Source organism: Trachemys scripta, chromosome 16 (assembly GCF_013100865.1).
Source record: "Trachemys scripta elegans isolate TJP31775 chromosome 16, CAS_Tse_1.0, whole genome shotgun sequence".
Classification (NCBI taxonomy): Eukaryota; Metazoa; Chordata; order Testudines; family Emydidae; genus Trachemys; species Trachemys scripta.
Window position 1 is genome coordinate 29,080,167 of NC_048313.1, and position 14,516 is coordinate 29,094,682.

Below are 14,516 nucleotides of genomic sequence, written 5' to 3' on the forward strand. Positions count from 1 at the left end.
AGGGGGACCTAAACCGCGTCGCGGAGGCCGTACTGGCCTGGGGGGGGGGGGACCCGAGCCGCGCCGCGGGGGCCGCACCGGCCTGGGGGGGGACCCACGTCGCGGCTCGGGTCGGGTCGGCTCCAGCCTGGCCCGGTCCCCGCGGCGCGGCTCGGGTCGGGTCAGCTCCAGCCCGGCCCAGTCCCCGCGGCGCAGCTCGGGGTCCCCCGTCCCCCCCGTGGCGCGGCTCGGGGTCCCCTGTCCCCCCCACGGCGCAGCTCGATTCCTGGGGACGGGGCTTGCACCAAGCCCCGCCCCCAGGAATCGGGCCCCGCTCTTGCTAAAGCTGGCCCTGGTCTCCGATACTCACCATGGAGGAGGACGGTGAGAGCAGACGCCATGATGGGGCAGTGGGAGGCCCCTCAGAGCCTGAGGCCCGAGTGCGAGCCGAATGAGGAACTGTGCTGTGGGCTGCAGCCTCAGGAAACCCGTGATGTGCTCGGCCCCTTTCTTCCCCATCAGATGATTTCTCTGCAATGTTCAGGCCAAATCTAACACTGTCAGAGCAAAGCCAGCTCCCTGCAATGCCCAGGAAACCACATCCCCTTCTGCAGCTGCCCAGCCCCCGCTTCCCCCATCACCTCCCAGCCCCATATGTGAGCTGCCCAGTCCGGGGACCAGCTGGGAACGGGAAAATCTCAGGAGTCGTCAAGAGGTCCCCAGTCTGCCGTGAGCTTTTCCAACAAGCCCATCTAGCCTCCCTGGAGCAACAGCTCAGAGGAGAGGAGGGCTCCCCCCACCACACAGTTCCCCCCATGAAGCGACCCTCTCCCATTGAGTGGGGTAGAGATTCCTTCCTGACCTGGCTGGGCCCAGCATCCACCCTGGAGCATGAGAGTGGAGGGGCCTGGACAACCTCCTTCTCAGGTAGTGCGCTGTTCACTGTGATTGTTGAAAATACTGCTGAAAGGTATCCCATACGTATAAAATGATCGATCATTCAGGTGTGCACACCCCAGGTTGTAGAGGTGCCGGGTCATAAGGGGAGGATTAGAGTCCTCTCTCCTACCTGTCTGTTGGGGAAAAATTGCATAGGTGAATATACCCTCGGTCGTAGCAGGATCAAGCCCAAAAAGTAGGGGTGCTTAGGGTTCCTCCATCCTGCTCTGTCAGGCAGAGTTTTTAGTGGGTATAGACTTTTTGTGTTTTGCAAGTCCCAGCATAAGCATGGGCAAATAAGAAATAGATTTCTGTAAGACCTTATTGTGAAGGATATAGGAGTGTGGGATATTGTTGTGTTTTTACACACAGGTTGTCCATTTTACAAAACACTTGTCACATTTTTTAGTTAATTTCAGACACGTTTTTAATAATGTGTTTTTGCTACATGTTTTTTTGGTGACAGGTAGGGACAAGCACACCCATTTCCGAGGGCTTCATTCCATACACCCTTTTCTTTTTATTCACTTACTGACCCATAACCCTGGGTAACCAACAGGATCCCATGGTCAATTTTGGGAGCAGAATTACTTTTTATATTTTTGTTTTTACAAACTGTTGATGATCAATTTTAACAATAATTTTACTAATAAATTAGGCTTAACCATGCTAGAAACATATTGCATTTATTTATATTTGTAGGTATTGAACAAGGACCCTTTTTGTTGTTTGAAAAGATGCGTTAATACCTGAACATTTCCAGATATTACCCAAAACATTTTGTATTTAAGTTTAACGGAAAGAACTCAAATGTGAAATTGCCGAATTATTAACTATGGTTTGCAACCTGTCCTTTAAATCAGCTTCTATACCCAATGACTGGAAGATAGCTAATGTAATGCCAATATTTAAAAAGGGCTCTAGAGGTGATCCCGGCAATTACACACCGGTAAGTCTAACGTCAGTACCGGGCAAATTAGTTGAAACAATAGTAAAGAATAAAATTGTCAGACACATAGAAGAACATAACTTGTTGGGCACAAGTAAACATGGTTTCTTTAAATAATATATGGAGATATACCTATCTCATAGAACTGGAAGGGACCTTAAAAGGTCATTGAGTCCAGTCCCCTGCCTTCACTAGTAGGATCAAGTACAGTCACTGACAGTTCCCCCCACCCTAAGTGGCCCCCTCAAGGATTGAACTCACAACCCTGGGTTTAGCCGGCCAATGCTCAAACCACTGAAGGGAAATCATGTCTTACTAATCTATTAGAGTTCTTTGAAAGGGTCAACAAACATGTGGACAAGGGGGATCCAGTGGACATAGTGTACTTAGATTTCCAGAAAGCCTTTGACAAGGTCCCTCACCAAAGGCTCTTATGTAAATTAAGTTGTCATGGGATAAGAGGGAAGGTCCTTTCATGGATTGAGAACTGGTTAAAAGACAGGGCACAAAGGATAGGAATTAATGGTAAATTCTCAGAATGGAGAAGGGTAACTAGTGGTGTTCCCCAAGGGTCAGTCCTAGGACCAATCCTATTCAACTTATTCATAAATGATCTGGAGAAAGGGGTAAACAGTGAGGTGGCAAAGTTTGCAGATGATACTAAACTGCTCAAGATAGTTAAGACCAAAGCAGACTGTGAAGAACTTCAAAAAAATCTCACAAAACTAAGTGATTGGGCACAAAATGGCAAATGAAATTTAATGTGGATAAACATAAAGTAATGCACACTGGAAAAAATAACCCCAACTATACATACAAGATGATGGGGGCTAATTTAGCTATAATTAATCAGGAAAAAGGTCTTGGAATCATCGTGAATAGTTCTCTGAAGGCGTCCACGCAGTGTGCAGCGGCGGAAAGCAAATGGGATGTAAGGAATCATTAAAAAAGGGATAGAGAATAAGACAGAGAATATTTTATTACCCTTATATAAATCCATGGTATGCCCGCATCTTGAATACTGCATACAGATGTGGTCTTCTCATCTCAAAAAAGATATACTGGCATTAGAAAAGGCTCAGAGAAGGGCAACTAAAATGATTAGGGGTTTGGAACAGGTCCCATATGAGGAGAGATTAAAGAGGCTAGGACTTTTCAGCTTGGAAAAGAGGAGACTAAGGGGGGATATGATAGAGGTATATAAAATCATGAGTGATGTGGAGAAAGTGAATAAGGAAAAGTTATTTACTTATTCCCATAATATAAGAACTAGGGGCCACCAAATGAAATTAATGGGCAGCAGGTTTAAAACAAATAAAAGGAAGTTCTTCTTCACACAGCGCACAGTCAACCTGTGGAACTCCTTGCCTGAGGAGGTTGAGAAGGCTAGGATTATAACAGGGTTTAAAAGAGAACTAGATAAATTCATGGAGGTTAAGTCCATTAATGGCTATTAGCCAGGACGGGTAAGGAATGGTGTCCCCAGCCTCTGTCTGTCAGAGGGTGGAGACGGATGGCAGGAGAGAGATCACTTGATCATTGCCTGTTAGGTTCACTCCCTCTGGGGCACCTGGCATTGGCCACTGTTGGTAGACAGGATACTGGGCTGGATGGACCTTTGGTCTGACCCGGTATGGCCGTTCTTATGTTCTTATGCTAAACTAAGAATGTGCATCTCTCTGCATCCTATGGCCAAGGCAATTTTATGTTTTAATTTTATTTAGGATCCCAGATGTCCCATTTTTATAGGGACAGTCACATTTTTGGGGACTTTTTCTGATATAGGCAAATATTACCCGCCACAACCTGTCCTGTTTTTTCACGGTTGCTATCTGGTCACCCTAATTTTATTTGTTGTTTATATAGCAGCTAGGAGGTGGTGTTTAGCCACCGCCACATATTTTATGTTGCCTTTAGGGTTTTTTTAGATTTATTTGTATTAAGTTTACAGCAGTATTTGCCTCCTTGTGAATAAGACTATTTTGCAGTTGTGACAAGGAACTTAATATATTTTTAATTATGTTTAGGTTTCTAGTATTAATAATTTGTGCTTTAAAACCATTTTTTAAAATATGGTGTTTACTATATTTTGTTTTGCTTGGCCATTGGAATGTTGATGTGTTTTTATTTAGGCTAGGAAGGGAGTAGGGTGAACATTTAGGTTTTAATTTAGACACGTTTAGCTGAGTTTAATTTTTACCAATTTTTATTCGTATTAATAGTGGATTTAACAAAAAATTTACTGGATTACTTTGGCTTATATACAATTTTGTTTTTTTTTTATTTTAATTGGGGTACTTTTTTGAATGCATAGTTTTTGCTGCGTGTGTCCGGGAACTATAGATTCAATTTATTACAGGGTATTGGACAGTACCCCACAATAACTGTTAGTATTGTTCCTGTCTTAACAGGCTTATTTTACTGATATGGTAATTGTGGGTAGCTGGAACTCCAGGTGGTATTTTTAAAGGGACCTTCTATTTTTATTTTTAGTGGTGTTTATAAGGTGAACTTTAAGTTCCACTTTTTTAGGCATATACATTGGTATTTTTTAAAGGTTTTAAGATTTGGCTAGTGTTTTTATGATACCATTCCATGAGGATCACCGGATTACGGGTAGGAATCCATGATTGGTTGGTGGGGAGTGAATTATTCCTTAAAGATTGGTTTAGGAGGAGGGCTGCATTTTTTCCCACGATTGCTTTAATTATTTGGCACTAAAAGTTCCCGGAAGCAGGTAACGCCAAACCTTACACTGGAGTTTTATTTTTTGTGGATTACAATTGTGGTGGTTAAGCAGCGCTGTGTGCTCAGGTTTTGGGATGTTCTTTTCTGCAAAGAATTTAAACATTATTATTTAGGTAAACAATGTAATTTGTGAAACATGGACTGAGTTTAGTTTTTTATTCTTTCCAATGCGGTATACCAATGGGTAAGGCGGTTCACTATGGAGTAAGGGCCTATTCATTTCAATTTTAGTGAGTGACTTTTTTATTTTAAGGTACATGATTTGGTCCCCTGTTTCCCACAGGGCTGTTTTATGGGCCTTTGTTGGAATTTGTTGTTCATGTGTTCGATGGCCCGATTAACCCTATCCTGGAGGGTGGTTTTATTTTTCTGTAACTGTTTGAGCCATTGAAAATAATCACGCTGGGTTATATTAGAGCTCTCTTCTTCACCCTGTACCGGGTAACTCGGATCAATCATTAGGCGCATTGGATGTTCAAACAGAATTTGAAAGGGCTGAATTTTTATCCTTCGTTTATTACTGCTGTGGATGGCAGCCAAAATTAGAGGAAGTTTATCTGGCCATTTCTTTCCCGTGTGATTTACTGCCTTTCAGAGCACTTCCTTAATAGTGCGGTTCATGCCCTCTACTTGGCCTGAGGACCGAGGCCGGTCTGGTACATGGAGCTTTTGTTTAGTTTCTAAGGCTTGTATTAGTGTTGTAAAGATTTTTTTTACAAAGGCTCCACCATTGTCAGAATCTATTATTTTGGGGGTGCCATATCTACTCACTACCTCATTAAAGAACTTTTGGGCCACTGCCCTGGTGCTATTATCTTTAGTAGGAAATGCCTCCACCCACCCGGAAAAGGAATCGATTATCACCAATAAATACTGGAATCCTTCCTTACTCCTTGGCCGTTTATCAATAAAATCAATTTGAGCCCTGTGCCACGGCCCAAGCCTTCGGTGGTGCATCCTGGGTTGGTGCGGAGGACAAGCCTTGTCCTGAGAGCACCGCTCACAATTTCACCCCCATGTTTTAACATTATTCTTCATACATGTTTATTTTGCTACTTGTTTTAGCCTTTTTAAAATTTCTTCCACTTTTTTAGCCGCCAACCGAATACCAAGAGGCTGATTCATCAGGGAAATGCAGGGCTGGGGCTGTGAGAGCTTCTGCTTTAGCAGGGTTAAGGCGGAGTTCTGCTCTTTTCCCCAATTTCATTTGGATTTTTTTTTAGCAGGTTTTACAAGGGGTGAGTTATTTCAGCACATTTATAAATGTGCGGGCTAAGAAAATGGAATGCTCCTAGCTCTACTCTTAAAGAGTGGGTGTCAGGAGGGGCCGGCCTCACCTTCCTCTGATCTACCTGTCTCCCTTCTTGTCCAAGGACTGCGCCCAGCTGTGTAATCTGAGATAACACCAGCTGAGCCTTGTCTAAGGCTACTTTGATCCCCGTTTCCTGAATTCGTGCCAACACTTTTTCCGTTAGTGTTTGCGTTTGTGCCTCAGTTTCCCCAAATATCAAAATGTCATCTACAGATGAACACACAAAAGGCCTTTCCTGTGGGCTCAACTGGTCTAGCAAATCCACAACATGCCGATGGGCAATAGCCGGGCTGTTGTGATATCCCTGGGGCAACCGACAAAAGGTCCGTTGTTGCTCCTGTATGGTAAAGGCAAACGGATCTTGTGAGTCCGGATGTAGGGGGGTGGCAAAGACACACTTGGCCAGATCAACAACTGAGAAATATTTGGATGTGGCCGGCACTGTTTGTATGACCTGTGTCATATCAGTCACAGTAGGAACCATAGGGATGGTGCCCTTATTGATTCTTCTATAATCAATGGTTAAACACCAGGATTGGCCGTCTGCCTTTAGCACTGGCCACACAGGGGAGTGAAAGGGTGAATTCGTTAGTGGTGTTATTTAAAAACAAAACAAAACAAAAATGTATTTGAAACCTGCAAAGCAGTTTTACAAACCACAAGTGTTGGTTTAGGTTCTAAACACTCCACATCTGTACACAATCTATTTATACACAGCTGTACACAGATTACATTTCTATACATTTGGGGGCAGTTAAGTTTCAATAGAACTCCCTTATGTTCTTTCAGCAAATTTGACTACATTGTCCATAGTCAAATGATTTCAATCAGATTGTCGCTTTGCCTGGATTACTTACAGACATTCCTTTGGAAAAGGGCCCGTTTTCCCTTCAGAATGGCTGCAAAGAAACCAAGAATTCTCTTTCTCTAACACTGTTACAACGTTCAACTGCTTAATTCCCTCCAGCCTCTGCAGGGTTAACTTCTCGCTCTCTTTCCTTAACTCACTTGCTTATCTCCCAAAATGACATGTTCATCAGCCCAGATTTCACCATTCCAAGTATTGTCCCAGGGATCTGAAATCCCCCTGCCTGTACTTACGGCTTCCCTTACTCCTGCCACTATGCCCCTCAGGGCTCCCGACCTGTTTTCCAGTCTCTTGATCTGTTGCCTGTCTGGGCCCGATCCTGCTTTTCTTACTGAACCGTCCCTTCCCATGGGCACTGGCTTTCTTCCACTACCAATTTAGCAAGGAGGGTGGGCTCCTCAACTAGCCCCCACCCTTCCTGGTCCCTTTTCTTTAACATTTTTTAAAAAATTGTGAAATCACAACAATATCCCACACTCCTATATCCTTCATAATAAGGTCTTACAGAAATCTATTTCTTATTTGCCCATGCTTGTCCTGGAACTTGCAAAACACAAAAAGTCTATACCCACTAAAAACTCTGCATGACAGAGCAGGAGGGGGGAACCCTAAGCCCCCTACCTCTTGGGCTCGATCCTGCTACAACCGAGGGTATATTCACCTATGCAATTTTTCCCTGACAGACGGGTAGGAGCGAGGACTCTAATCCTCCCCCTTATGGCCCGGCCCCTCTACGACCGGGGGTGTATATACCTAGACAGTTTGTATATATTTTATTGGTATAGTTTTCCCCGACAGATGGGTCGGAGTGAGGACGTTAATCTCCCCCTATTGCCCGGCACCTCTACGACCGGGGGTCTGCACAGCTGAATGATCGATCACTTCATATGTATGGGATACCTTTTAGCAGTATTTTCACCAATCACAGTGTATGTCTTCCCCCTTTCGCAATTCTCCACCAAAAATATTATGCTTATAAGAAGCACACAGGATCTTTTTCAGGGGAAAAGGCAATACGCTGCATTTATTGAAGATATAACAATTAGCATATGCATCCAATGACTCCCCCCCACACACACACACGCACAGAGTCCCGCCAGTCGATGTTATAGTTACCAGTCCAGAGTTCAGAATAATCTAGTGGCCAGCTAGGTTGATCACGGGTAGGGGAGGAGCCGGGTTCTGTCGGTCACAACACGATGCTCTGGGGAAGTCTTGGCAGGATGAACCCAAAGTTTCTTGGCAAGGCCCCCTGTTTATACAGTGATTTTCCTTCATTGGGACCAATGAGTTTTGCATCGTCATGCTGTAATCAATTGTTGTTTGACGAGTGCTTGTTTTCTTAAATTGTCCTTCTCGTTCTTTATTTTCTTTTTTTATTACATTTTTTAGAGAGTTACCCTGGGCTGGTTTTGATCACAGCTATTTTGTCCCCATTGATAGGTGCCTGTCTCCTCTTTATAGTTGTCAATTTGCTCTCCTTTGACATTTCAATAGGGGGCTGTTGCAGCCTCCTGGTGCCCCTGCGTCTGTCTCCAGTTCCTCCCTTGTCCGTCTGGTTCAGCGATGGCCTTCACACTTATTTCTTAACACACACATTCCTCATTCACACACAAAACAGAATTAATTTACACAGAACATTTTGAACAGGAACATCAAGTTGCAAGGTAAAAGAAAAACAATCATGGCATTCTTTTACTGATTTTAAAATGCTCAACCTACAACAAAGGGGTGACCTTAAAAGGTCTGTTACTGCCTTGAAATCAGCCCAGACACAGATTCCGTCTGATGCATCTTTACCAAACGGCCATTCCTTTCTGCTAGTTTAAAAGCATGGCTGGCAGGGTATAATCAAAGCATACACCAATACTTTTAATACATGTTACATTATTATTTTTTATTCTTTATTCTAAATTATGTAAAATACAAACATAAAATCCTACTACTACATAAGCATAACAGCTGCCGACGCTAATCTTAGCGGAGTGATGTGGCACAGAGACAGGACGGGAGGCTAGGAGGGGTTGTGGTTTCTAGCCCCCGTCAGTGGGGGAGGGAGGGATAAATGTAGATTCTGAGTTGATAAAGGAGCAGCCGATAAAACCGCGAAAGGGGAAGTCTGCCCAGAGCCGGCGCTCGCGTCCTGTTTCTGCTACTGCCAGTGAAACTGCGTAAACCTGATGCTTGGCACCTACCCTGTTATATACCCCGGCTCTGGGAGGGGAGTGGGGTCTAGTGATTGAAGAGGATGGGCTGGGAGCCAGGACTCCAGAGTTCTTTCCCTAGCTCTGGTTGAGGGGTGGGGTCTGGTGCTTAGAGAAAAGGACACAGATTAGAGCCAGCCCCCTAGAGGGGAAAGGCCCCGTGTCCCTTCCCCAGCCCATCGCCGGGGCCGTGGGTCTGCGCAGCTCAGGGCCCGGGGCAGAGCTCACAGGGGCCGATGGCTGAGCCGAGCTCCCTCTCCGACCTCAGGAGGCTGCGAAAGGGACGCCGCCTGGCCCTGCATTCCTTCCCCCATCACGTCCCCCTAACACCACCCCCATCCCATATCCCCTCGTCCCCATCTCCCCTGTTCTAACCCATGGCCTGTGTCTGCTCCCCCCATACACGTCCCCCCACCCCCATCCCATGTCCCCTCTTTTTGCTCCTGGCCTGTCTCCCCTCTGCCTTTCTGTAGTTTCCTCACATGCCCCCCATCAGGTCCCTCTCCCCCCAATTTTGCCCCCTGTCCCATGTCCCTTCACCCCCCCATTATGTCCCCTCATGCCCCAGTCCCCTCCCCCATTCTGCCCACCCCATCCCCTATCCTCTCATACACCCTGAACTCCCTCAGGGAATGTGGGGCAGAGAGGGGTGTAGGGCATTGGGGAGGCAGGAGGTTGATGGGGAAAAAAGTGGGGCACTCAGGACTGAAGGGGCAGGAGTAGGAGGGGGGCAGTGAGAGGGGAAGCTGCAGAGGGGTGGAAATGGCAGCTCCCTCCTGGGGGGCACTGTCTGCCCCTTTGCCCCCTCACATGCCCAAACAATCCTGTCCCCCGGCTCTGACCTTTGGGGGGAGCCTGTCTGCCCTCAAACTCCTGTCCCCCATCCCGAACCCTCTCCCCTCAACCTGCCTCCCAACACCCCCAACCTACTTCCCTCAATCTCCCCAGCCCCTGCCCCACACTGAACAGGGTTAAACACAGGCCGGGGGTGGTGTCCAGAGCCTGCAGCCTGCTCAGCCCCACGGCAAACCCCCCAGTGACCCCTGGGACCGGCTGTTACAGACACAGCAGAGCAGGAACCAGGGGAGCTGTGGCAGGCGCCGTGTGAAACGAGGGGTTTGTTCCAGCCCCGGCCCCGTTCGCTGGAGCGAGTCTCTAGCCGGAAAATCCCCTGGGTTGGGCCCTGGAGATGCTAGCGACTGTCCTGGGGGGGCCGAGGAGCCAGCGGAGCTGGGCTGGAGCCGGAGTCACCGCAGCTGCTGTTAAAATCTGATCCCGTTTCCTCCCGGGTTGGGGGTGCAGCCGGGGGAGGGGCAATGGCGTCGGGGTCCCTCTCTCCGGCCGCTCTGCTCAGGACACCTCCATGGAGCTGGGTCCATAGCAGTGAGTACAGAGCCCCTAAAAGGGGTGGTGGGCGGCACAGCCCGTCCCCACAATATTTTATCCACCAATGAGGCCTTGTTTCCAACACCCTAATTTTGGGTCACAGATTTCTGCTCCCCCACTTCTCCCGTGTCCCAGGTGGGCCCCAGCCTGGCCCGTGGGTTCTGTCCGGCGGCCGGTCGGGTTGGACTAATCCCGTCTTTCTGTCTCGCCAACTTTCCCCCAACGTTCATTCGTCCGGGTTCTCATGACGCTGTCTGAACTTCTCACTCACCTTCGTCGGCTGAACCCCCCACGAGGGGACATTTGGAGGCTCCAGTATCACAGCCCCCCCTGGAGTGGGGAGATTTGGGGGGCAGGGGAGAAGGAAGCTCTGGGGATTTGTACAATAGAAAAAAGGGCGGGGGAGGTCTAGGGAGAAAGGGGGGAGAGAAAAGGGGCTGGGGGACCCCACTGCAGAGAGAGGAGGGGGACAGACACAGGGGCGGGGCAGTAAGCACCGTTATTACAGTGCCAGGGCCAGACACAGTGTCCCCATGGGGGGCTGTCTTGGGGTGTGGTGGGGGCTGGGATTCTACAGGATGTGGGGGGCGGTTCGGGGCTGGGTGATAAATCCCCCAGGACCACAAAGGCTCAACGACCCAGACGCTGGTTTGGAAAGTGCTAGGGCCAAACGCACCCTGCCAGTGCGGCCCTGGATGGCTGGGGGACGATGCGGATGTCTGAGGGGGAGGCTGTAACTCAGGGCGGCCGGTTTAGACTCAATGGGGACCCGAGGCAGGAGCTGGCTGCGAAGGGGCGGGTGGCAGGCGGGTGGGGTGACCGTGGCTGTGAAATGCCGGGTGCCCGGCCCTAAGGAAAGGGAGCAGGCAGAGCGGGTGGTGCTGGGAATCCGGCCGGGAAGGGATTAGTTATCCAGCGTCCAGCCCCAGTGCCCCAGGCTTCCCACAGACACAGGTGGTGCCCCCCCATGCCGGGTCCCACCCCCACTCCCCACTGAGAGACGCAGGCAGAGACCGGCCCAGCTGGGCCAGCGAGTGGGACCCCGGCGCCCTCCAGGGGCTGCTCCGAGGGGAGCCCAATGTGCCCAGCGCAGGGGAGCTCCTCTAGCTGGTGCCGCAGGGGCTGGTGCTCGCGGGGCCGGGGGTTCGAGTCCAGGGTGCGGCTGTCAGGTCGGGAGTGATCACGAGGATTCCAGAGACAAGGATGTTTGGCAGGAGACAGAGTTTGTGCCCCCTGAGAGAAAGCGGCTCATCCCTTGGGGAGATTCTGCCAGGGTCCGCGACTGACAGCAGCAAATCTCTCCAATGGCCAGAGATGGGACACTCGCTGGGGAGGGCTCTGAGTTACTACAGAGAATCCGTCCCCAGGTGTCTGGCGGGTGGGTCTTGCCCACATGCTCAGGGTCTAACTGGTCACCGTATCTGGGGTGAGGAAGGAATTGCCCCACACCAGGTCAGATTGGCAGAGACCCTGGGAGGGTTTCACCTTCGTCTGCAGCCTGGGGCGCGGGGCACTGGCAGGTTTAAACTAGAGTCACTGGTGGATTCTCTGTAACTTGACATCTCTAACCCATGATTTGAGGCCGTCAGTGACTCAGCCGGAGGCTGGGGTCTGCTACAGGAGTGGGTGGGTGAGGCTCTGTGGCCTGCGATGTGCAGCAGCTCAGACCAGATGATCACGATGGACCTTCTGGCCTTAAAGTCTGTGAGTCAATAAGTCTTGCTGTGACGGAGCTGGAAGCAGGGCAGATTTGACCTGGGAATGTTGCAGGGGGATTGCAGTGGAAATGTGGGACTTCCCTTGAAGGAAGCTACCTGAGCTGTAACCTAAGCCAGGAACGGGGGTGGGAAGAATTAACACCTTCTGCCCGGGAGACTGAACAAAGGAAAGAAGCAGCGGGAGGAGTTGGGAGTTTAGTTTCGGTTGGGGCTGGGTGGTGCAACGCAGGGAACCCCAAGCTGGGGTCTAAGCTCCCTGAACCTCCCAGAGGGACCTAATTGAGGGGGTCTGGTCGTACCTACACACTCTGCTTGAGACTGTGTTCCTGTCCTTAAATAAACCTTCTGCTTTACTGGCTGGTTAAAAGTCGCAGTAAATCTCGGNGTGTGTGTGTGTGTGTGTGTGTGTGTGTGTACCAACCCCCACCACACACACACATTCACACAGAGCAGGGCTTGTCCCCTCCAGCAGGGGGTGACAGGGACACACACACACTCCAGTCACTCTCTCCCCTCTCACCCCCAGGAGCCCATAAGCCCCTCCCATCCCAGCTGGCGATCCCACAAGCCCCTCCCAGCAACCTGACCCCCACCCCATAAAACTGAGTGTGCCAGATAAGGTGAGTGGGGCCCATGTGGGTCAGGGTTGGGGGTCAGGGGCTGCGGGCGGACAGGGACACTTACCAGGGTCTGCGTCTCTTTCCCTTCGTCGATGGAGGCGTCTGTAGAACAGAGACACCCGCTGAGCTGCACCCCCGGCCGGCCCAGAGCAGAACCCCACACCCAGCTCCGACCCCTCTGTCCAGCCAGGGGGCTCAGAGACCTGCACAGCCACTCCTCCCTCAGCCCGCAGCATGGGCCAGGGTCATTAGCCCCGTGTGATAGAGAGGAAAACTGAGGCACAGAGATGGCAGCAGAGTCATGGGGGTTATGGTGGGGCAGGGGGGCTGGGAGTCAGGACTCCTGGGTTGTCACCCTCGCTCTGGGAGGGGAGTGGGGTCTAGTGGTTAAAGTGGGGGTCTGGGAGCCAGGAGTGGATGGGGATTCTCCCCAGGTTATTGTCTGGGAAGGTCTGATGGAGAAGTGAAGGGGGGGACACTAAAGCCCCAGGCCTGGGGGGAAGAATGGGGGGGCACACAGAGGGAGACCCTGAACTAGAGGGGGAGAGGAGGGGGACCTCCAGGCAGCTGGTGTGGAGGGAGGCAAGAAGCTCAGCTGACACCAGCTACCTCTGGGACCCTCCCCTTAGTCCCGCCCAGTGGCAGCTGTAAATCAGACCCTGCCCTGTATGGGTGAAGCCCCCACAAGCCCCGCCCCTCCCCAGGGGTCCTGCCCCACCCAGGTACCCCCTTAGATGTGTTACTCACAGACAGGGTCTTGCATAGCTGGGGTCTTCAACACCCTCAAGGGGCTGGTGCTAAAAGAGAGAAAATCCACTTGTAAATGTCATATCCCCCCACCCACGGGGAGATTCCCCAACACACTGAGAGAGCCCCCCATCCTGCCTCACACTGACCCTGTTCCCTAACCCCTCCCCCGCCGCAACCACTAGACCCCCACCCCTCTGCCAGAGCTAGGGACAGAACCCAAGCCAAGGTGACACATGGGTGGGGCATACAGGGTCACATGCCCCCCCCCAATTCCTCGGTCACATGGTTCAGCCGGCCCTCAGCTGGGGAGCTGCGCTGGACAGGGAGAGGCAGAGGCAGAAGCCAAGGACCAGCTGGGAGCTGCAGAGGGGGGTCACTGTTTTCCGGGAGGGGGGGCGGATGTGGTGTGACTCCAGCTGTTCTGGGGCTGTGCCACTCCACTGTCAGCAGGCCCAGGTCATCTCTGAGGAGTCCTGGCTCCCAACCCCCACTCCCCGACCCCCCAGAGCCAGGGACAGAACCCAGGAGCCCTGTGACCCCAGCAGGTCGAGCGGGAGGGGGAGGAGCCGGGTTCCTACCTGCTCAGTCTCAGTGCGGATCGTCTTCCTGCAGAGGGACACAAACCAGAATCTCCCATGAGCCGATCGGGATCCCCTGGTCCCAGCGCCCGGCCACTCACCCCCACAGGGCAGCAGGGATGGGAGGACTGGGGGGGTCCCCTCTGCTGCTGGTGCTGAGCCTGGATCCCTGCTGGGCTGGGCCGGACCAGCAGGGGGCAGCACAACACTGTAGCTCAGTGGCTCTAAAAATTTTTTTACTGGTGACCCCTTTCACACAGCAAACCTCTGAGTGCCAATCCCCTTATGAATGAAACGCTTTTTAAAATATTTATATTTCTATATTTAACACCATTATAAATGCTGGAGGCAAAGCGGGGTTTGGGGTGGAGGCTGACAGCTCGTGACCTCCCAGGTAATCACCTCGCGACCCCCACAGGGGTCCGACCCCCAGTTTGAGAACCCCTGCATGAACCTGATCCACAG

General features: G+C 50.7%; 1 protein-coding gene across 1 annotated transcript in view; it reads right to left on the minus strand.

Moving 5' to 3' along the window:
- Nucleotides 1-14,516, minus strand: part of LOC117889039 (leukocyte immunoglobulin-like receptor subfamily B member 5) — a 34,070-nt gene that overhangs the window by 16,826 nt on the left and 2,728 nt on the right. Inside the window, exons 4-6 of the mRNA XM_034792845.1 lie at nucleotides 14,052-14,079; nucleotides 13,471-13,520; nucleotides 12,788-12,825 (exon numbers count right to left, since the gene is read on the minus strand). Of these exons, the coding sequence (XP_034648736.1) occupies nucleotides 12,788-12,825; nucleotides 13,471-13,520; nucleotides 14,052-14,079 (116 nt within the window). The remainder of the gene's footprint in view (nucleotides 1-12,787; nucleotides 12,826-13,470; nucleotides 13,521-14,051; nucleotides 14,080-14,516) is intronic.